The 24,865-nt window shown below is 40.6% G+C and overlaps 1 protein-coding gene and 1 non-coding gene across 4 annotated transcripts in view; one reads left to right on the forward strand and one right to left on the reverse strand.

Annotated features, from left to right (window-relative positions):
- LOC100741642 (ankyrin repeat domain-containing protein 6) overlaps window positions 1–24,865 on the reverse strand; it is a 137,099-nt gene that overhangs the window by 34,582 nt on the left and 77,652 nt on the right. For all 3 annotated transcript variants that reach the window (XM_024371358.2, XM_024371357.2, XM_024371359.2), the window contains one exon: window positions 19,172–19,273. In XM_024371358.2, the coding sequence (XP_024227126.1) occupies window positions 19,172–19,273 (102 nt within the window). The remainder of the gene's footprint in view (window positions 1–19,171; window positions 19,274–24,865) is intronic.
- TRNAL-CAA lies at window positions 3,557–3,676 on the forward strand. Its single transcript has 2 exons — window positions 3,557–3,594; window positions 3,632–3,676. It is a non-coding gene; the product is annotated as a tRNA-Leu (tRNA).

A 24,865-nucleotide genomic window follows, 5' to 3' on the forward strand; every position in this document is an offset into this window, starting at 1 on the left:
GCCACTTGGAACGATACCCGCGAACAAAACGAACGCTATACAGGAACTCTGTACGCCGCGCATTTCCACGGGATTCCATGGCGTTAGCCCCGATTCAGGCGTAAAGTAATTTATCGCGGCTTCTAAGGGGCCGCCGATTTACGGCCAAAAAGAGAATCAACGTCAGAAGTTGCCAGCAGCTTCGCCATTATCTCACGTACACGCCGTAAGATGGCCACGTCCACCCCGCAGGACTTCCAGCCTGATAAGTGGTTATCGTCTTTGAAAATGATCCTGCTTTGAATATACCTACGTGTACGCGAACGTGTACGCGTCCTCTATAGCATAATATAATATCGACGATGTATTTAGAGAGCTTGAATAAACGTTCCAGTTGGATTAATAATTGTATCTATGAATAGTTAACTAGTGTAGCTTCTACGAAAGATAGTCGTCCCGTGAAATCGAATACAAAGCTATTGTTGCACAAGCTGTTTCTTCGAGAGAGAGGTTTATACGTATTCTACTTTGGCGTGTCTGATTATTTTCACGAATAGCGTTATATTGTTATTTACGTGGACTTTTCGTGCATGTCTACGTAAGAGTTATGATTTATTCTTTCTTCGAGTTTCTATGCTTCCAAGTCTATTAGAGAGAAAATTAAATTATAACAAGTAAACGTGGAAAATCATATTAAATAAAAAAAGATCTTTTGTATTATTTCATATAGAAAATACTTCTACTCCAGCTGTAAAAAATGATTACATTATATCTTTTTTACTAATTTCACAATCTTTCTATCAACCTTCTATCGCATAATATACAAATCCAAATTACCCTCGCAACTTTTCCCACGATCGATCTCTCAGCCCTGTGTACCTAGCATCTGCAATTTAATTCCGTAAATGAAAATGACAGCTCATATAGCTACACGGAGCACGACAACAATTTCCAAGCGTATTCCCTCATTCAGTTTTTACAATCTAACTGGGAGAACACGGGAGAAAGAAGAAGGCAAACTCTATTAGTTTGCCGTTTATTTGTGATAAAATAAGCGTAGCTCGCTACAGATGAATATAAGTATTGCAATATTAAAAGAGACAGGTATATGGAAAGAAGAGGAATAAAAGCAGCGAGAGTTTGTTCACCTCGCAACGCGCAAGTAGCCAGCTGGATATAGCCTGATGCATAAAATCTTTGCATACGTTGCGTCTAGTCGCAGCTCCAGGCTGCAGATTCTCTCATCCGTTTGATCGCGAACCAGCCAGATCTCGGCATTCCACGTCGGTCACGCTATAGGAACAGATATTTTTTTCCGTGTTTCCCACTGGTATATATCCACGCGTTCCTCTTTCGCTTTCAAGGGAACCGTGGCGAAAAGTCGAAACTGAAGAGCAGGACCGGTGCGATGAAATAACGAAGAAGGCAACTACTGGCTGCTTCGATGGAAATCTCATGGCACGATTTATGTTTTTTTTCTTTTTTCTCTTTTTTCTTTTTTTTTTTTTTTTGTACGACAGATATGGATAGAGATTAGAATTGTTTTGAGCATAGAGATACACGTGGCACGGTTTGGTGGTTTTAACCCTACGGAATAGGGTTTTAAAGTGTGTCCGTATAGAACGCAGAGAAATCTGGGCCAGTGGCTGGTGTAAAATAACACCGGTGCCTCGGAGACAACGTGAGATACGCGTCAAGTTAATTGGATAAAAGTGCGACGCGAGTTTACGGTACGTATCGAGTATCGACGCGGTTAGACACAGTTTTTCCAGCGTTCATGTCACAGCGATTTCTCCCGATCGTATAGCAGTCAGAAGATTGATAACATGATTATGATGAAGAATAAACGAGGAAATATCCACCGATGTCCTTCTTCTTTCGTCCTTTCTTATCTTCCGAGAATAATTGCGCGAAAAGACATTCCTCTCTTATGAGACACTTTTTACCCATACACTTTCACGATTAATTATCGCGCTTGTAATTCCATGTACGCCAGGGCGACGGTTTTTCTTTTCTGTCGTCGCACTTTCACTCGAGACTATCGTCGCTTGCCTCTAAAGCGTCCCTAATTAAATTCCAATTGATTCGATCGTTTCATAAAACCTGTTTTTCGCAGTGATAAAAACAAACGACGATTAATTCCCTCAATTTCCTTCTGTAGATATGAATTTATTTTCAATTGCCTCTTACGTATGAGAGCGTATGGCGATCATTTTCTTTAGGAATCGTAAACATCGCGATTGAATCATTAACATTCGTAAACGAAGCATCGATGCTCGTAAAGAAATTTCGACCGAATGTATCACAAAATTTCCGAAATTCCAAGTAGCATAATTTGAAAAACCCAAGAATTAAAAAATCCAGAAGCTACCGTCTCAAGAGTCTACATCCATCTCGCCTTTGAATTCCACTCGCAGCATCATCTATCGCGTTATATCTTTCCTTAACTTTCTACGAGTTACCATATTTTCTTTTTTTTTTTTTCGTTGGATTAGGTATATCGGATTAGTAGTTCGCTCAATCATTCGGCGAGATTTACGAGCCCCCCGTACGATCCCATAAGGCGTTGAGTAATACGGCCGGATACCAACGAAACTTCTTCCAGGCGACGATTCTTCGTGGCTCGTAAAATAGGGTCCATCCGAGAAACCCTTCTCTTGCGAGGTCGTAATGACGAGCGCGTCTTCGATACGGCCATTCTAACCAGCGAGATGGGTCGGCCCGTATAATAAACTCGAGATATGCCACGGCCACTGACACCTCCTTTGCTCCCACGCCATTGTCGGAGTTGTGGGTGGTTCGGCCGCCAGAGATCCGCAGGAACGTGCACGATGAATCGTAACCACCGTGTGCCCTCCTCCTGTATCGTTTCGCTTCGTCTGTAACGTTCGGCTTCTTCTCTTTTTTGGGACGGAAGAGGCACCGCGTTTGGGTCTTTGCACTCAGATAAGAACGAATGAGAACGAGTGGTATCGGTAGCGATGGGTTGAAGCTGACGATTCAGCCGTCTCGAATTAATGCACTTATATTGTACAGACGGATACATTATTTTCTTTTTTACTATTATCATATGATATTGGTAGCGATGGATCGAGACTGACGATTGTATGATTTAACGTTATTCATATCGTATTGTATACGTCAATATAATATTATTAATGTTTTATGTTATATGTACAGTACTGGTAGTGATGGGTTTAGGCCAGAGTTGGGCAAATTTTATTTCGAATAACGAATAAAAAATAGCGTGTAAAATTCCAACGTTTATTTGTAAGTAATTATTTGTAAAAATTATTCTTTTGCTTTATTCGTTATTCGATGCGTCGAATAATTGTACGAAGTACGTGGAACAAGCGACTACTTACACCGACTACGCACCAACTACATTGAAAATCGAACGATCCGAGGTTATTCATGCTGTATAAGATTATATCGACTAAAAAATTTATTCAATTAAGATTTGCATTTAGAGTAAATTAATATTGCGTAGATTTCGTAAAATAATTATTCGTATAACCATAGCGATCGATTCATTTCAAGTCAGTATAATCCATAAAGCGAACGAATGTTCGTACATGTCAGGATGGCCGAGCGGTCTAAGGCGCCAGACTCAAGGTTCTCACCTTCTCAGTTCAAAACTGAGTTCTGGGCGTTCTGGTCCTCTCTGAGGGCGTGGGTTCGAATCCCACTTCTGACAAATTCTTTTGCATTTTTTAAATGCAATAACAAACATTTGAATGCGATTACATCGTTATAATTATCGATTATTTTACACTACGTTATACTCAAACACGGCGATATTCGCGCGACCAGTTCGTCGCGAGTTCGAATCCTACTGCTGCCAAACTTTTTTTTTTTTTTTTATTTTCTTTTTTTTTATCTCATACGCCCAGCTATAATCGCTATTACTTTGTAAATTGATAAGCATTAAACGATTTCTTGTTAACGAAAATATATTGCGATTACTAAAATTATCTGGAATATTATCTCGTATTACAGAGTACACGTACGTATAATTATACGAACAAATGACTACAATACGAAGAACGAGCTCTATTTCTTAAATTAAATCGTGTCAAGAATCAAAACCACATTTTTATTATGTAACGACTTAACTACACGTATTTAACCGCTATCTTGGTAGGTAGTTCGTGTTACGTAATGCTCGATTCACGATCTTTCTTACGAAATCTCTCCCGTTTCCAAGATAATGCAACGATTAACATCACGAGTGCAGATCCAGTGTGTTCTCTGTCGTTTTACCGTTCAGTCTATTTTAGGCGAGTCTATTTTTTCCGTTGTTTCCCACACCGGATTGCCATCGTGTAGTTACGTACGAGCACCGTGACACAATAGCCACGACCTGCACAATGAGTTCGCGAACATACGGTTCTCCTGTAATAATGCCCTTAAACAGAGGCAAGAGTGGCATTTCGAATACGCGAAACGAATTGGCATATGGGCCGCGTTATCTGTCTCCTGTCACTTAATGAAATTTACTATCGATGCAATCGATTTCCTTGCCGATGTACCGTTCCTTGTCCCATTCTAGATAGAACCGTGAAACGCGCAAACACTGGATTTCCAATTACACGTACGTAGGAAGTGGGATGTGTGCTATTTTAGTATCCTTCAAAATCGCTATAAGAATTCAACGCAGTAACTATTAGACTTTTAAATGTACGATACTAGGTCGATCGTTAAATTTTCATTATTACATATACACAAGTCACGCGTATACAACCTCGTTAGGACCGATCGTTCAGGTATTGTTCGCTAGAATGATTATTTCTGGATACCATTATCCAAAGCTATTAATCAGATTTCCTTGGGTCCTCGACTGCCAACTCAAAATCGTTAACCTTTCTTCGACCGAATCAACGGATGTTTCAGCGACCATCGTTAAATCTTGCAAAACTACCTACGTCGACGACGGTCTGAAAAAAGCAACTTAACCGACTCGTATCAGATATCGACGTCCACGGACTATGCCGATCAACCGTGTCACTCCTACGTTCTAAGTCAAAGCAAGCTCGTCCATCATCCATTGACCGGGACGAGAAGAAGAAACGGAACAGAGTCGTCTAATCGATACATCTTGAACAGCAGACAGAAAGATAGAGAAAGAGGCCGATCTTATGGTCGCGTTATCGACCTAGATTAAAAGCGAAACGTCATTCGGCCCAGTGACTTATGACTCGACTTTCCTGGACTTTGTTTCACGTGGCATGCGTTTACGACTAACGAGCACCATGCTGCTTCTGATTGATGCCGGATCGACGTTTACTGAAAAGAGCAACGATAGCCAGAGAGCTACAGGCAATGGCCTATCCTCGCGAAACCAGCATCACCCGGTGCCATTTACCTTTCCCTTCTAATTCCTTGGCTCTGGTAATTAGACGGACAACGTATCATTAGGGGAAGAGTTACAACCGCGTACGAGTTCAGGCGGTTTTTGCTTTTCGGCGACACCTCGTTGTTAGAGACCAGTTTCTGGCCCGACACTGATACTGTTAGCATCGTTTGTTGCGTCCTACGGTGTGCGAGATCATGGGCGCCCGTTCGACTAATTGAGCACTCGCTTAATTGGAATTGCTGGACGAGCTAAAGGGGGATGGCGAGGTTTTGTTCGCAAGAACCGTGGCTAATAACTATATAGGCCGAGATGATTTGCGCGCGAAAATGAAGCTCCACTACTCGCTCGTTGTAATATTTAAAGGCTGAACGAGCATTTTATTTCGATCTCGTTTTTTCACTTTTGTTTAGGAAAATATTACGATCGAGTTGTTAATTAAGCGGAGGAAATTGAAATTCTTCTTATACACGGATAAACGAACGTGTCAAGTTATTAATTATAAGTTGTCAGTCGATGTTCTTAGTTGATACAATATATAGAAAATATTTGTGTTTTAAATAATATTTCCACTACAGGATACCTATCGTGGAAACTAACGTATAATCGTTTCTAATGCTCGAAGGAACACGTTTGTTTGCCGAACCATAAATGCGAGCGATTTCTGCGAAACCACAATTGAAATCGCCGCCGATGTAGACAGAAGATTGCGGTAAATCGAGCAAACGAAATTAAGGGAAACTGGTTCGCCAAAACAAAGCGTCAAAACGGTCATAGAATAAAAACCACTTTTTTCCATAGCTTTTTAACGTGCCCACTTTAAAACTAAACGTTCTTCCCACTTGAGAACTGCATTTTTCACCAATTTTATTCCGAATTATGAAAGACTGGAAACTCACTTGCTTTGCTGTCGCGTAAATGGATAGCGAATGAATATTTTGCAGGAAACGCGTCATTTCACCGCCCAACTTACCATAAAGATTCTATGGTATTTTAATTGCATAAATTATGGTAAGCTGGCAAATGTTGCATCGTGTTTCATGATGATCGTTGGTTAAAAGGAAGCTTTCACAACGGCGTGAACGTGCAATACAGAAATAGTTAATTCGTTCCATATAAAGATACGAAATAATTCGCGTAATGCGGTAGCCGCGTTTCCATGGTAGCGTTAATTAAACGACTCGTGCGTCTTCTATCCTCGATTTTCTCGCCCATTCAGCGCATTATCGATTAATTAGGTTATGCTAATGGAATACTCTTTTCGCGTGAAAACCGATCATCCGCGGAATCCCATCGTTGTACGATCGATGATTAAGATAAGGTTACGTATGCGCTGCATATTCCAACGATAATTGCTCGATAACTGACAGTAAATTACATGAGAAAGATCGAGCTATTATTTTAGAATAGATCGCTTCCTCGTATCTTTGGAAAATCGTAATTAAAACATGGAACTATGAGGAACTTCCTTCTCGTTAGAATATCGTTTAGTACGTTTCGTATTGTACGATAGGGTTTCGTATAAAACGCGATTAAGCGAAAATAAAGATATTTTACAATTTAAACAGCGATATCTTTGAGTTTTTTTTTTATAATAACGTTCTTTAATAATAAAATCGAGTAATTGGAAATCACAGGAAACATAGGGGAAACGAAAGAAACTTTCGTATTCGCTGTTGTGCCATCAGCCATTTGCTTCAGATTTTAAACATCTTTGCAATCAACGACGGATTAATTGCCGTGATTGTATTGCATTCAATTTTAAAACCGTAATAATCCAATAATTTCGCACCAATGGGCCGCAATTAAATAACCCTTTTTGCCACCGTACTTATTAATCTACCGACATTAAAGGTTCTTTACGACTTTCCTCGGCACCCTTCACAATGAAATCAAAATTAAAAGTCCATTTCGCTTGTCTGATGGCTCAATTAACTCGCTTCGAAAATACCCTCTCCTTGGTGAGTTAAAAAAATACTGAAAAATTGCTCGTACAGGGGCCCCAAATTATAATAATCGCTTCGAGATGATCACTTGTTTCGAGTTTGAGGAAGAATGGAATTAAAATACGCTTAGTATTTTCATTCCATGTTTTTAACGCAAAAGGGTTTAATAACGCGTAACGGCCGCTTAAAAATCTAAAGTTAATTAATTTAATTCGAGAAATATCGTCGTTTGATATTATCTTCCTGCACACAAGTTTATTAACTAACGAAATTGGCTGTATCGCCACTATTATGCGAAATAGTCTACGTCGTAACAATTCGATCACGCGTTATGGTAAAATTCTGATAGTACGTAATCTCGATAAAATTTGTCTAAAAACGAGCCATCGTATTTAACGTATTTCGATCTATTAGGTCGTCCGAAAAGTGTATTCCTTTTATAGACACGTCTTTTACAACGACGCATCTTTGTACAAACACGAAATCTAATCTGTCAAACGTTGTGACGTTTATCTTGATAGAACAAAATCGATCATACGTAATTCGATAAAATAATATAAAACGAAAAATATTATGCGCCCATTATTTCCTCATAAAACGAAAGAAACTTCTTGGACGACCTAATACAAGTGTTTTGGTTTATCTGTATTAGCCGAATGCCGCGTGAACCGCGATTTCTCGATCGCGTGGAACGTTTAGAGGTCCCGTTCCACTCATTTGTCACATTTACAATCTCATATGGCGGCGTATACTTGACCGTGAAAGTCGATCGGCGCGGTCCACGTCGATGCCGGGTTTCCATGTTCGCGACAGAGATTTTCTTTGTAGGATACGCCGCATGATCCACTTTAGTTTTTGCTGTGTCCGTGTTCTCTCGGTGCCACTTATAACGACGCCGGTTCACAGGACTCGCGCGGTGCTGTCTAATTAAAAGGATCGCCTCTGTCGTTGTTTTTCCGACACGCCCGTGGAAACGAGCCGAAAGGCTACGGTACAGGGCTCGGCACTTTTTTTTCCACTCTGTATCATCGAGATTCCTAAACCTTCTACGAAATACGTTCCGACTTTCAAGATCGAAACACCGTGTACAAGTATATAAATATATATGCATCGACAGTAAAATTTAAACACGCAATATGCTAATAAAGATAATCTTCTTTGATGGAGAAATCGAGATGCGCGGCGCTTTTAACTTTCTCTCGTTGATAAGAATTCACGACCAACTATGTAGCTGGATGAAGATCGTCAGAAAAATTAGAATGGAGATTTTTTTCAACAGAAGAGAAAGTGAAATGATCGCAGCTGAAATTACACGACGAAAATTACGCGCGTAATCGTTTGAAATTCCCGACTACTTCCGAATATTCCTCTTTTAACCTGCTTCACTTTTAACAGTCAACCTGCGATTAATCAAACGATCGCATCGCCGCTACGTTAAATTCCAAGTTCACCGCGTTAGACTATTATCGAAGCAGGCGAACAGTAGCAGAGAAGTGTCCGCTTGTAGAAGCTTGCACGATGTTGGCAATCGAGCCTCCTAGCAAACGATCCGTCATGACAAAAAACAGTTGATCGCGTAAAACGCGTATCCTGCGGTTCTATTCCGGCATGGGGAGGCTTTAACGTCTTCTTCTTGCGCGTTTTCCCTTAAACCTGTTCCATGGATTGAATATATCCGCGGCCATCTCGTGCAGAAGTCGACACGCCTCGCGACACGTGAGCCACGCATGTAAAGCGAGAACGGAGGAGCACGCGATCGTTCGTCACGACACGTAGCACGGTAACTGGGAAATTGGCGATCCGTGCCGCGGCCTGAAATTACTAGATCGTAAAAGTTATGTGGCACTACGCTTGCTACAAGCTCCGAGACGCTCTAAATTCACTTAGACGAACGGTTACATTGTGCCCGTGCAAGCGCATGCTTACGAACCATCCGCTTTTTTGCGCCGATACCTCGATGGCAGATGGAAAGTTTCTTCTTCGTTCGTATGGCGAACGTGGCTGCAAAATCTGCAGCTCTTATCTTCTAACACCGCGAATAACTTGCTACGTATCTGTGCAACGCAATTTTCTTTAAATTTAACCATTTGAAAAAACGTCGAACTCTTGAGAATATCCCTCGTAGACATTCTGTGGCCTAAAATACGCAACTTCGTGTTCAAATATTTCCCAATGAAAACAACATTCAGGAAACCGACGAAGACTGCGTATAGAAACATCTAATAGGAAAATTAATGAAACAGAATGAGATTAGGAAATGATTCCTTCGCGAAACATGAAAGATACTTGTTAGCATTGAGATATGTATGATTTTATGTGCTAGACTAGATTAGCTGCGTAGTAGCGATACATGTATGTGAATATCAGTGTGTGGAAGTGTGTGTGTGTGTGCGCGGCGTCCAGAAAATAAAGAAATGTAGACTGTTGAGTTAACAGTCTGGTATGGAAGAAAGTGAGACGCGTGCAAGTGTGTATCGATGAATATCTCTGAAATCGTTCATCAAATAAATATATAACTATTCTAATATAAATTCCAAGCGTAAATTTAGCGTTCCTGTACCATTATTTCGACCATTAAGATGCAAAATTCTCAACGGTTAGTTAGATAACTTATTATGTTTTTTCTCTCGCGATCCTCGTTTGTAAACAAACATCCAAAAAGATGCACGTACGAGATGACAAACGAACACGGACGTGTATAACTAAAAACCTGATTCGACTGCTGGCTTCTCCTTCGTTGCGAACGAAAGAGAGGATAAAAAGACGAAGAAGAATAAGCGTATAACAGGTTGGTTCCGGCTTGAAGAACACGAAACCACGGACCGATAAGAAACACGATCTAAACGATGTGTAATCGTTAACTAATGCGAAACGAAACGGTGCCGATACCATATAAATCGCGAGGTCTGTACGCGAACACGCGACTGGCTCTCGCAGCATCGTGAATTCTTTATTGATCGTAGGTCTACCCTCATAAATTGCCTCTGTAAATAGGGGTTCGGAGAAATTGTTGTATCTAGCGTGCGCTCGATCGTTTTCACATAGTAGCGAAAGTGCAAGTCCAAGAGGCACGATCTGTTCGACGTGGCGTTTCCTTGCCATAATCGGCGTCCACGGTGCACCCGGTTCGCGTGTATATGGCAACGAAGATATGGGAACGCGACGAACCAAGATGCATCCTGGTGTTCGCTTTCTAGTTGCAAATTTCATTGGATAATCGATCTGGCTTTAGCGCGTTTATCGGAGCTCGGTTTAACGGGCACCTTGGAATTTCGACGAGAGGAAACGAGCTACCCAGAACCCTCGCCCATTGTCGTATGGTGCGAGATTCGAACTTCGACGAGGTTGTTGTCACGTCGGAGACACAAGAAATCACGAAACCGATGGATCGCCGGTGATCTGCTCGCGTCGCAGTTCGAACGTTTCACGAATACGGTGAAGAAATCGAACTTGAATCGAAGAGACTGGGTCAAAATGTTTGAACAGACTGGGGCGAGCGCTTATTTTGCAGGGTTTTTATACCGAGGTCATAGTCCCTCTGAAGGGGTTGTCGTCTGGTGTATCTCAGAGGTGCCTATTTCGTTACCATTTGGTTATTGTTTCGATGGCTGTGGCATGCAGGGTGTCTAGCCTATCCTATTACTGTTTCCGAGCGGGTGGTCTTCTTCGGCGTGCGACACCGTCGACGGAGCTGGAAAACTCTATGTTTTTTCGCGGAGAGACGCGATCGTGAGAAAGCGCGTCAACGGGAGTCGTAAATTCCCGTTACGATTAGACGATCGACGCCACGAAACCGATCGACCCCCTATTTCGATTAGGATAATAAAGGTAGTTTAATGAGTAGAATGCTCGATTAACACATAGTATATATTTCCAACAACTTTGTAGAAAATATAGTTACGCTGGTGCGTAAGGTATAAGTGAAGTAGGTGAATAATTGAAGGGTGGAAACCCGATAAAGAGATGTTGACTGTTCCAAGGATGATGAACCGGTGAAGCCCGGTGACGATGCTGTTGCAAAGGAAAACTCTTACTCGATGGTGATCGCTCCACCACCGCTCGCGTGTGGGTGGAATCCCGGGGAGCATTGGAAAATCCACGTCTCCCCAATTTCTATCCGATGGAGCAATAACCATAAGGAACCTCTTGACTCAAAGACGCTTTATGCCAATTGACGGCCTTAACGGTAGATCGAAAAGCCTCGTTTTACGACAGTTCCGTAGAATTATTGCGGCCCGCTTAATTCTACGTGCACAGCTGGTGGCCGCCTCGAACGTAAAGAGTCACCGGACGTAACACTCTATTCTTGCAGTTTACCGAAAATTTGTTTTTTCCAAATAACGAAAGAAGCTAGGAACTCGTCTTTATTTTTATTTTTCCGTTTGCTCTGGCCTTATGCGAAGAGAAACGAGCATCTGCCAGGTTTTGACCGGTGGAATGCGGTTGCCGGGGCAAATAAAATATCTAGAAGGAGAATCCTATCCGGATGCATTCAGGAAACTCTGGCGAGGCGAAAGAAATTGCCGCGAGAGAACGTGACAAAAGGCCGGTGTCACCGAGACGATCGTACGCGTAAATTCTTCGACGAAATAAGAAAGGGAATTATAGTTAGTCCGGTTTAATAGCAATTACCGAATCCTTCCACGGGGTCGCATCGAAGCGGTTAGCGTGCCTCTAACGAGCACGACCCAACGATTAGCTTAGAGTACTTTCTCTTGTACTCCAGAAACTGATTTATCCTTATGGAAATGCGATTTGTTCGAATGCTATGCGCGGTACGAAACGTTTATGATATTCGAATATTCGAAGAATTCGCTACGTTAAGGTATCCTCTTAGGATTTTAGCGAGTAAAAGAAAAGAGCAATTAATACACGTAAGGAACGTACACAACACGTATAACACAAGTAGAAATTCATTATTACTCTTTAGTTAATATTATTGTAGTAATAATATTGTAATATTATAGGATCTTTACTACAATTAGTTTATTTAGTATAAATGGATTAAACCGATGTTGATTAAACAGGAAACGATGGTCGTTTAACGTGAACTAATCACAGTAACGTATTATAATCAAGATAATTAGATAGTTAATTTGCAACTCTCGATAACGCAATTCGCACTGTTTGACGTCTCAACCCGCAATGACTGTTAATTCGTTTTTGTCTCTTGGCAACCCCTTGTCTTTTGTCTTAGCCTCACCACGCACATGTTCCGCAATCGTTTGTTTATAATTCGCACGACACCCCCAGGCCCTTCGTCCACGATGCTACAGTACACAGCACGTATAACATAGGTATAAATTTATTATTACTTTTCGGTTAATATTATCAATATTGTTACTAGTCAGAACTAAAATTGGGGAAATACATGGATTCCTTTGGATTTGTCGATCTTCTGTATTCGACTATATCGCAAAACGAGTATTAAAAATAAGAAACGATCGTGTCTACAGCGCGAAAGAGAAATTATTACGTAACAATTAATCAACCGCGATGAAGAAATATTAAACGCTAAAAGCATGTTAAAGGTATGGCGAGGAAGCTGTTCGAATTTTTACGAAGCTTTTTTATTTCCCATAATCCCTGTAACGATACGGTAAAGTTGATGTTATTTGTTCGCTTTTTTCTTATTGAAAGTATCCAATAGCCCGGTAATTTAATATTTAATATCGGAACATACCCTGTTATTAATTTCATTGAAAAACAACGTTATATCCATCAGTGTGCGGCCATGTTACAAAGTAACGCTCGTAATCGCTTCTTCAATCACATCCACTTGAAACTTACAATTAACCTATCCGCGGCCTCGTATCCAAATGAAGCAATTATCGACGTAGCAGAATCGCCTCGAGGGAATAGATCGCGATTCTCGATTGCGATGCAGCACAACGGCAAAGGTAGAAAACGAGCAACCATGTCGGACGTGAAAATCGGTGAAAAAGAAGCACGAACACCGCACAACCAACTGTCGATCGACGCTTCGAGGATCCATGTATCGCTTCTTCGAATCTTCCAATGCGTATTCGATCCTCTTTTCTTCCTATTGACGTCGAAAAATCCGCTCTTTCGTTCCGCGTCTCGTTCGACGTTTCGTGAAACGCGCGCATAAAAGCGATGTAAAACGTCGTGGGAGATGCGAGGAGGCGATAGTTCGAGGAGAAGACTGTCTAAAATTATTAGCATGCCCGAAAAGTTACTTTCGTTTCATAAAGCGATAATAGATGAACAACAATTTCTGTTTTGTATTATTTTATTGAATTAGGTATCGTCCGTTTCGTTCTATTTCTATTATTATGTTCGTGCGTAATTCGATAAACTAATATAAAACAAGAAACATAGTGCGTCTATTATTTTCTTATAGAACAGAAGAAACTTTTCGGACAACCTAATAATATTATCGATAAGCGGTGCTATAATTTTCGAATTTTCTAAATACTAAGCGAAGATCAGCCAAAGTTGAGGATATCGTGAGTTCGATGAAAACAACGTTCGGACGTGTATCTTATCGACGAAACTCGTCGATTATGTCGTACCTGTATAAATATTCGGCCAACTAAAAATCGTTAACAGCCAAGAACGAAAGCAGGGACTTAACATACGTGGCGTATCCAGAGAATGCAAGATACAAAGAATGGAATTTCGCGAGAAAGAGACGCCCGTGGTAGCGCATTCTTTCGCACCAACGCGTTTCTTTCTCTTTCCTATCGAGAATCGATTCACGAGCGTCGATAGCCCTCCGCGACTCGTTCACCGTTTTGTTCTTGGCCGATCTCGAGTCTTTCGACATTTGCATCCTGGTTGCCGCGAATATACGCGGCGAGATATCGCCGAGCTGTCACTCGAACCCGGATAACATCGGGAATTGCGAATCGCGCCGATTGAAAAAGGGGAATGCGCTTCGGGGACTCCCCGCCGTGCAAAATTCTACCACGAACCTTGTTAAAATCCTGTTCTGTATATATCGTACGATGGAAGAATTCGTGGAAGATGGTTCGTTGTTTCGTGGAGCTGAATGGTAACGTCTGAACGAAGATCGAAGAAATTTTACGTTCGAAGTAGAAAGGAAATGGTAGCTTGACAGTTTAACTGCCACGCTGAAATCACATGTTAAGCTCAGGACGCCACAGTGTTTTAACACTAGAACTACAGATAGTTAACACGAAGATATTTCTACCAAAACCAGTGAAAATGACTGGTCTTTAAAAAATACGTAATAATAGAATATTTGTATATTTATTGATTTATTACTTTCTTACAGAAGCAATTCCATGTTACGTAGTAGATTTTTGGTATTATTAATCCATCTGGGATCCCTAAACGAGGGTTGACACGTTTATAAAATTGTAGAACTAGTCATTTTGACTGCTGTGGTATTTCTAGTGTTAGCATCTGGGTATTTTCTTGATATCTGATATCGTCATGATACGCGGTAAAAATTTTAAAAAACGTGTGCGAAGTTGTAGAAAACGAGGAAACTGATCAATTGGGGTTCGATGAACAGATTGCAGGACCCTTTTACGCTTGGACAAGTACCAGTCGTTTTGAGACTGGTGTTGGTATAAGTAGCCTCGATACAAAATTATTTTCAGCCTGAATACATAAAGAACAAAATAAAATTCATTATATTATTCTTTTAGTTATCGTTGCGGAAGTGATTACATCATTGTGGAAAAAATACAACATGAAGTAGGAATTTGAAAATAAATTGTAAACCCAGTCGATTTGACTGGTGTGGTAGTTCTAGTGTTAACACAGTGCAAGATTTGTCCCTATTTTTTTTTTATCGATTTTCAAGTAAAAATGTTTAATTGTTCAACGAGGCACTTTTTATTTCAAAGTATCTTCTATTTATCGGTTGTATTCAAAATGCCCTAAATGTCGATTTTCATTCAATTTTTACAATTGTAAGAAGTTCAAGCGCTCCGGTCGCCAATGACCCCGGATGATGGCGTCGCAGGAGAAACCGTGGCCCGTCACATATGATCATCGTGGCAGTCGAAGTGTTAAGTGGCTTAAAGTCTTGGTAAAAGATTGGCACACAGTTAAGAGAGAAGCGAGTTTCTCAATAGGAAAATTCATCGTCGAACGAAAGGTTATGTAAAATAAAATAAAAATAATCGTAATCCGCATATTATTTGTCTGCGTCAAATTATCCATTTATCCTCGTATAAACCATCTAGTAAACGACTCTCCAACGTCAACAGATCGATAAGCTGTATGTACCTAATCTCGTTGACCATATTCTGATGAAAGCTAGAATCATATCGATTCGCATAAAAAAAACAGGTATAGAAGCAATAATTAATTAAAAGCGTTACGTTCATCATATCCATATAGCGATGTTTCCACGCGAAATATGGCCCAAAAGGTACCATACGTAGATCCAGCGATAATTGTGGCCAGCAGCAGGAATTTACAATTTCTTGATACATAAATTTCCATAATTTCATCAAACGATCGCCGATGAAGTCTCACCGACTCCCATAGAAATAATATATTCGTATCTTCTTGGCCGGCAAGCGAGTTTAAGGAGCAGCCCCGTACATCCGAGCAGCGTGGAATTCCGCGAAACTACTCGAACAACGCAGAAGATAAATATTTTCTGCGCGCTTAATACCACGCATTACGGGGCCAGCATGGCCGTTCCTCCCGACTTAAGTACGTGTCTGTTGCTCATTAAACGATCCCATCGGTACCAACCACGATTATCGGCGCGATAATAATCAATCGAAAATGTTTGGCCGCGCGCCGCGCCACGGATTAATCGTTTTCCAATCGCTTCTACTCAGGGCAGATCGTAATACGTCAAACGTTAAGTCGCTTATAGTAGCCGTAATGCTATTTCTCTTCGAGGTATCGCTCGAATTTCACTTCGATCAAACGCGGCACGGGTAAGGCAAGCTTAATTCTTTATTCGACGTTTTATGAAATTTAACAGTGCAGGAAGTACGGAGTAACGAAGAGATCTCGGGCGCGTACGAGTTACGTGAATTCATTCGGCTGAAGTTTATTTAATCGAACGCTAGGCAGAATTTCGTTGAAATAAACGACGTTCGCAAACTCCTGGCCGTACATCAAGAAACGTGCAATTACGTAAATTAAAATTCAGAGAAGAGCGACGATGTTATAAATAGCATTTTTGAAATTTACCTCGCAATCTATCGTTATTTAGGTGATCTTGCAATAAATAAGTTTACGACGAAGGATAATATAGTCGAAGAATCTGGCTTCTGAGCGGTTCAAATCAGAAATGAAAATTATTGACATATGTATAATTTTATGTGCTAGACCAGGTTAGCTGCGTAGTAGCGATACTTGTATGTAAATATCAGTGTGTGGAAGCATGTGTGTGCGCGGCGTCTAGAAAATAAAGAAATGTAAACTGTTCAGTCGGTTAACAGTCTGATCTGGAAGAAGGTGAGACGCGTGTAAGTGTGCATCGATGAATATCTTTGAAATCGTTTATCAAATAAATATATAACTATTCTAACATAAATTCCAAGTGTAAATTTAGCGTTCCTATACCATTATTTCGTCTATTAAGATCCAAAATTCTCAACAAAAATAACGTAGACGTAATTGTGTCTCAGTAGCAAAGTACGCGATTACGTTGTTTAAACGCATCACTTTACCGCACCACGTTTCTCTGACGATATTATAAATATCATTTAAGAAGCCTTTCGTGGTGTTTCGTGGCCGATCGTGGCAAGATTCGGGGATCAATAAGAGGCCATCATTAAGACGTAAAATATACACGCCTACCGTGATTTTCTTGTCGTTGGTTTCGCGAAGCGGCTCTGGTACCATCCGCGAAATTGCTGCCTTGTAAAAATGTCGAAATCGCTATCCCTGGTCGGCGAGAACGCGGCTCTTTAACGCGAAACCAGGATAAACGCGATACGATATCGGTAATGACAGCCATTAAACGGTTTACGACTTAATGACGGCGTCGATATCGATCCTATCATACTCTGACCTTTGATGACAGCAGCGTGTATCGTCGTGGCCGACGAGATAATCATCGATCAAGAGTTTCGTGCTACGTTCGCACCTGCGAACAGTCGCCAGCAACATGCTGCATTCGATTTGCATACGATATTAACGAGACTTTCGGTAGCTGAATGTCGATCGAACGTTCGCAGATGCGTTTTTCTTCCTTCGATAATTACTACCATCGTGCTCAATGACAGAAATCACTTAAGTACTTTTCCAAGCCAGGGAACAGCGGGTAATTCGTGCACAACGAGTTTCTTGATAGCGGCGGTGTAACTATTTCCTGCTTTAACCCTTTAACCTACAACTACGAGCATGGCCCGTAGTACGATGATCGGGCCGAACGTAAATGTCACGGACATATCCTGTAGTGTATGATGACCAAACGTAAATATTACGAGCATAGCCTGTAGTACGATGATCGGGCCAAATATAATATATAGGGTGGTTGGTAACTGGTGGTACAAGCGGAGAGGGGGTGTTTCTACGCGAAAAAAGAAGTCGAAAATATAGAATGAAATTTTTTTAAAATTTTTTCCATCGAGATATTTTTCCAACAGTGAGATCCGTTATAAAGAGACGCGATAAAGTGCACATGTACCGAGCAAAAATTCAAAGTCGATTTTCTCGAAAACAAAGCCTCAAACGAAACATCTTTAGTGACCCCGAAATAATGCCACCTTCGCCGACGATATTCCACGATACGTACATTGCGTTCCTCTTGTACGCAATTTCGCCGTAAATTTATCTGCCCGAGTACGTACGCTCGCGATCCCAAGAATTCGCGATGTTCCTCCGCAGAAAACAGAAATCTTCGCATCGTCGCCATTTCCCAATTTACTTTCGCCGATTTACAACGGAGTCGCTTCGGCGATATACCATATCCTCTCGGCTGTAATCGCATCTATCAAGCGACATGGACACGGTACAGCCGTGGATTTATTATCCATGGCGAGTGTCGCGTTCTCGTTAACCACGGTAAAGGGGGACACGTTCCGCCGTGGCGTTACGAAACTGCCGTGGCAAAACGATAAAAATCCACGCCTCGAGGGATCGACTTCGAGAAAGTGATAAAAGACCGCTGCCAATGCGTAGCAACAAAAATCCCCGTAAATTGTTTCTTCTAAAGAAAGAAGAACGAAAAAGAAAAAACACGAAATTATCGCGATCCTCCGTGTCGCTCTTCCCGGTAGCGATTTCTCCGCGCCGGCTTTTTCCTCTCGTTTTTCTGCTCGTGGACCGGGTGCTGTGCGCCCAAAGGCTCGCCCAACCAACATACGCGTATCAACGTAAGAGTATACTGTACAGCTCTTGGATTTGTTCGCCCAAAGGGCTGGTAAATAACTAAAGAAACATACGTTTATGCGTTTCTGACGCGCCAAACGAGTTTTCCTCGTGAATGCATCTTCCCTTGCTTTCGATATGGTTCTCTTTGTATTTTGTATCTTCTTTGGAAATAGACAGAAATAATCGTGGTTTATATACGGTTTGGAGTTAGCCGTACGCTAACTCAGATTTTGCATAGCTCGACCGATTGCAACGATTTACAGCGGCGAATAAAATGAAGTTTAAAAGTCGAACGAAAAAGTCCGATAAAACATCGGAATTTTGGAAAATGGAAATATGTGTGTATATATAGTTACTTGCGTTTATACTGTAATATACTGTAGGAGAGGAAGATTGCGCAAAAGGTAGCGCTTCTTGTCTAACCGTGCGTTAAAGTCACCGAAGTCGATGTACGGTGAAATTATTTTGAGAAGCAAATGGAAGGAAATTTTCGTAAACGAGTGCGTAGATTTCCAAGTAACGTAGTTTCCCGGTCGCGATGTAACGATCTGTCGTCGTAGTAAAAACACAATAGGAAAAGAGTATACGATGAAACAAAATTCTGACTCACCACGTTATCCTGACGAGCAACGTCGCTGCCGTGTTTCAGCAATAATTCCACTACCTCCAAATGACCCTCGGTAGCAGTCCTCTGCAATGCCGTGACACCAGTCTGAAAGCAAATGAAAATAAAAAATTATTAACGTTCAACAGATACGTTTTAACGAACGTTTTTACTAATTTCAGATTTGATACACGCGAATGTCTTGTAGCGGAATTCTAAAGCGTTCCAGTGACATTATAAGTTATGAAAGATTTATCAGCGCGTTTTCTTTCGCTTGTAACGTTTGCAAACGTTAATATATTATGTTTGCCTTTGAAATCTTGTATCCCTGGTGGAACGTGCCTAAACTCGAGATTCGTTTCATTCCAGTTTTCGCTGGCATCGAGCAACGTCGTTCATTCCATGATACACTTTTACCAAGATGATTATGATGGATGGCATTCCGTGTTTTGCCAACGTCCGCTAGAAAGTACATTAAAAATTCTCTGTATCAGAAATTCTTTTTGCCTTCTGATTTATTCCGCTATAAATATGAAACGACTTTAGAAGCGTCCGTACATCAAATAGATCCTTAACTCTCTATACCATCGTATATCGTTTCTTCGATTTACAAAAATATGGCCTTGTACGAGCATTTATTTTCCAGATGGAAGTGACAGACTGTAATACGATACGAACTATAAAGAATCTGAATTAACGTAAACTCAAATTTTTCCTTATTCGAATAAAATCGAATAGAATTTCGGTATAAAAAAGCACGCAGAGCAACGAACGAATGTCGACGATCGATCTACTCATAGACGCGTAACCGAACTCCGTTGCTTTAACAAGAAGAAGACGTAAAAAGGAGAGAAAGTAATAAAGTGTTTGACGTAAACGTTTCAATCTTGTTAAAAGCTAATAGAGTCAAAAACTCGTTGTCCACGGAGTTTTCGTGTGGTCATAAATTAAAAAATTCCACGGTCGAACGATCGTCTTATCTCGTGCTGGTAGTCGAAAGGGTCTGGACGATCGTACATGTACGACTGGACGAGGGAATGGCTCACTAAAAAGATAGAGAAATCCCTAAGTAGTTCACAGACCAACTGTCTACCTCCGAGAAACTGTCACGTATAAATTTTTAAAGGTGGCTCGAGCTCAAGGCGTTTCACGTAACTTGGTACCGTTAAGTAGAAAATGGAAGAAAAAGTCACTTTGTCGTGGGCATAGAAAACGATATCTATGCTAAATACATTTAGAAAGGTGTGAAGCGTTAAACCGATAATTGTTTGTCTTGGGGCAAACGATTATGTCAACGGAATTTTCCTTTTTATTTAGTCGAACCAGCTCTACACGTATAAACGTTATCCTTCGCAAAAGATGAACGAAAGGTGATCTTTGTATTTTGCCGTACAGAGAATCTATTTCGATACGTAAGAAAGCGCAGAAAGCTGATCAATAACTTGTTCTATTTTCTACAGAAGTTTTATTGTAGTACAGAAATTAAGATTTCAAAAAGCACGTATAAACGCCAACAGCAGAGAAAACATGTTTCCTGCATCTGTTGCTCGAAACGCGTTAACCCTCTTATCGTACGATCGAATATCGCGATTAACTTATCGCACACGTGATGCACGATCGTTTCAGTACGCAATTACATTCTGGAAAAATTCGTAGATGCGAAACACGAGTACCTCCTGTTAGATTTCTCAACAGATACCGCGAACGTATTATCAAATCTATCGATGTGTCCATCGATGAATCCACATTATTCGCTGGTCAATCGATTATAATAAAAGAGGTTCTATTCTCGTTAGGGTTCGCTGCCTCTGCGCGTTAATAATGCTTAAATTTAAACGTAAATTCGCACATAGATACCTATATAGTATGGTACAAGTGTGGAAACTGGGTGTTTTCTTTTTATCGAATAATACTGGCCTTCCGAGATGCATCTCTTAATCTATTAGCCCAGGTCAAGATCTTTGACACATACATCCACGAATATTATTTTTATATCTATCCGTAGCTTAACTCAAACGTGAACGACACCTCTAAAGCGATTAACGAAATTAAACCTATTTTACATCTATTTTACGATTACAACGATTACTGCCATTAGCGACGTAATTGGAAACATTAAAATCCTGCAATTTGAAAATTCGACTATTCGACGGACATTGGAAACTGCAAAGTCCCGAGACGTGATATAAAGACCGATTAAAAATCGTTTAACGTTGCTAAATTAGTCTTTAAAAATCGAAACTCCAAAGACCTGTTCTCACGCGTGCTACTAATTTTCAGCGCACTCGCCAAACGAAATACGTATCCTCTTCAAATGGAAATCAATAGGCTGAAATTGTCCGCTGAAAACCGTGTCCGGACGAGATCGCAAATGGACAAATGGCCAACGTGGCCATTTGACGTGGCAAGATACTACCGTCCTACAATCAGGATGACAATTGCGACGAAGACATATCAGGATCTTGCCAATAATTCCAACGCGGTAGGTACTCGACGCATCTTCCATAAATCATGAAGCTATCCCTCCGAGCGAAACTTCACCCCCTTCGCGGTGTGGCTGCAAGATTTTCAACGAGCGACTAGGGATCATCGACGAGTCCTACATGAAAATCTCCTACGGTTGTAAACGGGAAAGTTAGTTATTTTTTCCCCCTTCTCATGCGGACGACGGACGCGTGCACTCATGAATCATTCAAATTGCTTGTGAGTGATGGAACTGCAGCTTGAGAGCGGTCGTCTTTCTTCGACAACCGAGAAAACTCGCGCCCTTTCCTTTTCTGTACAAGGAAATCAACCAGCTTTCGCGCCATTCCTTAATTTTAACAGGCTCGTGCATGAAATACGATCGTTCTTCCATTCCAGACGAGCTTGTTCGCTTATTTATCGTAGCAGCTTGTTATCTAATTTTTGTTATCCGATACTATATGATCGACGGTTCGATCGTAATTTTGATTCAATTTATAGGGTAGCTAGGAATATATTATAATATCTCGAGGATCAGGTTTATTGCTTTCAAGTTTCTTTAATGTTAATACGAAACCAGGCGTTGGATTTCAATTATTTAAAAGTCAACGTTTACTAAAACAGGCGAATGGAAGTTCTGATTTTATAGCTTTACGCGTGTTTTTACGAAGATTTAATTGCAGAGATTATTTTAGAAACTTGAGAAGTTGAGACACGTAGAACGAAGACTTTCTAACTCTTCTCTTTTTAGTTTCATCGTCCGTGTCTCGATGTTCGCAGTAATTTTATCGAGGCGGAAAAAGCGACAAATTTCAACGAACCAATGGAAAACGAACTAACGTCTTAGCAATTTTTAACGTTGGCAATTTTTCAAGAACGAAATAGTCGAGCCGCTGGTACCTTTTTCAGGCAATTCTTTTCCATTTCCTACGGCACGTAGTCTCGTTAACAGAAAGAAACCAAAATAATTTCGCGTGGACGTCGATTTCACGGCACGTTAAAGCGAGTAACAGCCTAACAAGGTGCGATCGTCGAATGAAAACCGTGTTAATGTATCTGCTGAAACACTTATAGCGACCCTTTACCTTCCGCGAGACAACCCGGACTAACAATCCTGTCTTAATTACCTGACTACTGCCAAGTTTTTCATAACGTCGTTGTTTAGTGTTAACAGAAACTTGTGTTTTCTCGCTGCCTCGTCAACCGAGAACAATGTATTCCGTACACAACCATGATGCAGTTAATCATAGTCTTTCTCATGCATGTAGAAGCCTTGCAAACATTTAATGTACATTTCTTATCTCATCGAGCATTTGAAATACGAACGCGTCTCGTTTGACTGGCTAAATTGGAAACAAACAAGGGAACTTATTCCTAGACTGTTATGGCTAATTGAAGAAGAATTACTATAATTGTAGTTAATATTATTATATTGTAAAGAATTTATCGTGAGAAGGGAAACGGCGATGCTAGTGAGAAATCGGTTGCATTATATGCATTCGTTTTGAAACGATCGTTGTAAGAGAGAAATTATTCCATTCTTACGAGATATACATTGCCATTGTATTTATATTCTTGTCGTATTTCTTGGTCTAGAAATCAACTTCGTTCGAAGATTCTTAACGAACGTATCGCAACATAAAGACAAATTTCGTAGTAAAAAATTTAAATTAAAGACCTTGGTTTTTTACACGGACGTAACGTTTCGAAGATCATCATCCACCTGCAGGAAATACACGAACCGTATATTCGATAATGATACGCTACACCTTGTCCCTCTCCTTTTACCGGAAGTACTCGTGGTCTTCTCGTGTCAGCTGTACTTCGTTCAACCTATAATCCAGGGATTAGACTAACCACAGTGCGCGTCGACCATTCCTGTTAATCGCTAATTAAGTTACTTAACGACGAAGAGCTATTACCGATCGAATAATCTTTAAGTACCTAACACCACGTACACGGATGAAGAATATGCTCGTTTTTTTACGCATCGAACAACATTTACAAGGCTAAGTAAATTATTGCGTCGGTAAAGCAGGAGACATAATTAAACGATACGCATCGAGTGTGTTAATTTTAATCAGCCAGATTAGTCTCGTATGACGACCGTAAAATTGATGTCAGCGATGCTTGGACTTTTTCAAGCTTGTATAACAGTTCTTATGATAGTTATTTCATTATAGGGATTTGTTCTATAATAGATGAATTTGCTAATGTTGAAAAATAAAAGATACGAGCTAGATGATGGAGTACAAGCGTGATCTGTTTAATCTCGTAACAAGGGCGTAACTTGATTCATTATTATCGTAATCTTGTCGTAACTTCCTATTATTACCTTCTCTTTCCATGTACTCGTAGCGACATAGTTCGCTTAAATTTCTGTTTTTGTCACGGAAAATTATTACTGCAATTAACTTACAATTTTCTAAATTTCATTCGAATTTTCTTCCAGTTAATATTCCAACAAATATAGACATCGTTAGACTTTAAAATCCAGCGAAAGGTGATGAAATTGATGAGATTGTTAGACGAATGCTTCGGAAATCGAAATGGAACTATGTTTGATGAGAAATTCTGTTCCTGTGAACGGTCTTGGAAGATTATAGGCGCAAGGGAAGATGCAAGAACGGCAACGGAGATTTTTTTTTGGACCGTTCCATGAATTTTGCGCACGCACCGCGCAGAGGCCCAATACGAGGCACGTTGGTATGCGATGTAACACGCCCTTTAGTCGGCCAAACCGGCCCATGATCCCGTAATCCATGTTTGAAAGCCGCTGTTCTCCTGCGTGTTTATAATACTTTAATCGCTATTGACAAGCAGAACGAAACTTGCAGCGCTTCCACCGATAATTAACATTGCACGTTGTTCTATCCATGAATGATTAAAGGTTGTTCGATGTTCGAGGAAGCGTATAAATCCTGCAGGCCCGAAAAACGACCAAACAACTGGTCGTAACGATGCCAAACCCAATGACAATATTTATTGCCTCAAGTTCCTGAGAATCGCGGAACAACGAAAAATAAAAATCAACGTATATAAGATGTGTCGATGGTTTTTGTCAAAAGGAAGTTTTACAAAATCGCGTAATAAATTACTCAGCAGCTATGTACATAAATTACACGTGTATCGAGTAAACGTTTCGTTTATCTACGATAATTACTAGGATGCGAGTAAACTACAAGAATCAGTAGCAAGCAGAGGAAACGCGTGTAATATAAAAAAGGGGGGGGGGGG

This window comes from Bombus impatiens, unplaced genomic scaffold (genome assembly GCF_000188095.3).
Source record: "Bombus impatiens unplaced genomic scaffold, BIMP_2.2 scf_1275, whole genome shotgun sequence".
Classification (NCBI taxonomy): Eukaryota; Metazoa; Arthropoda; class Insecta; order Hymenoptera; family Apidae; genus Bombus; species Bombus impatiens.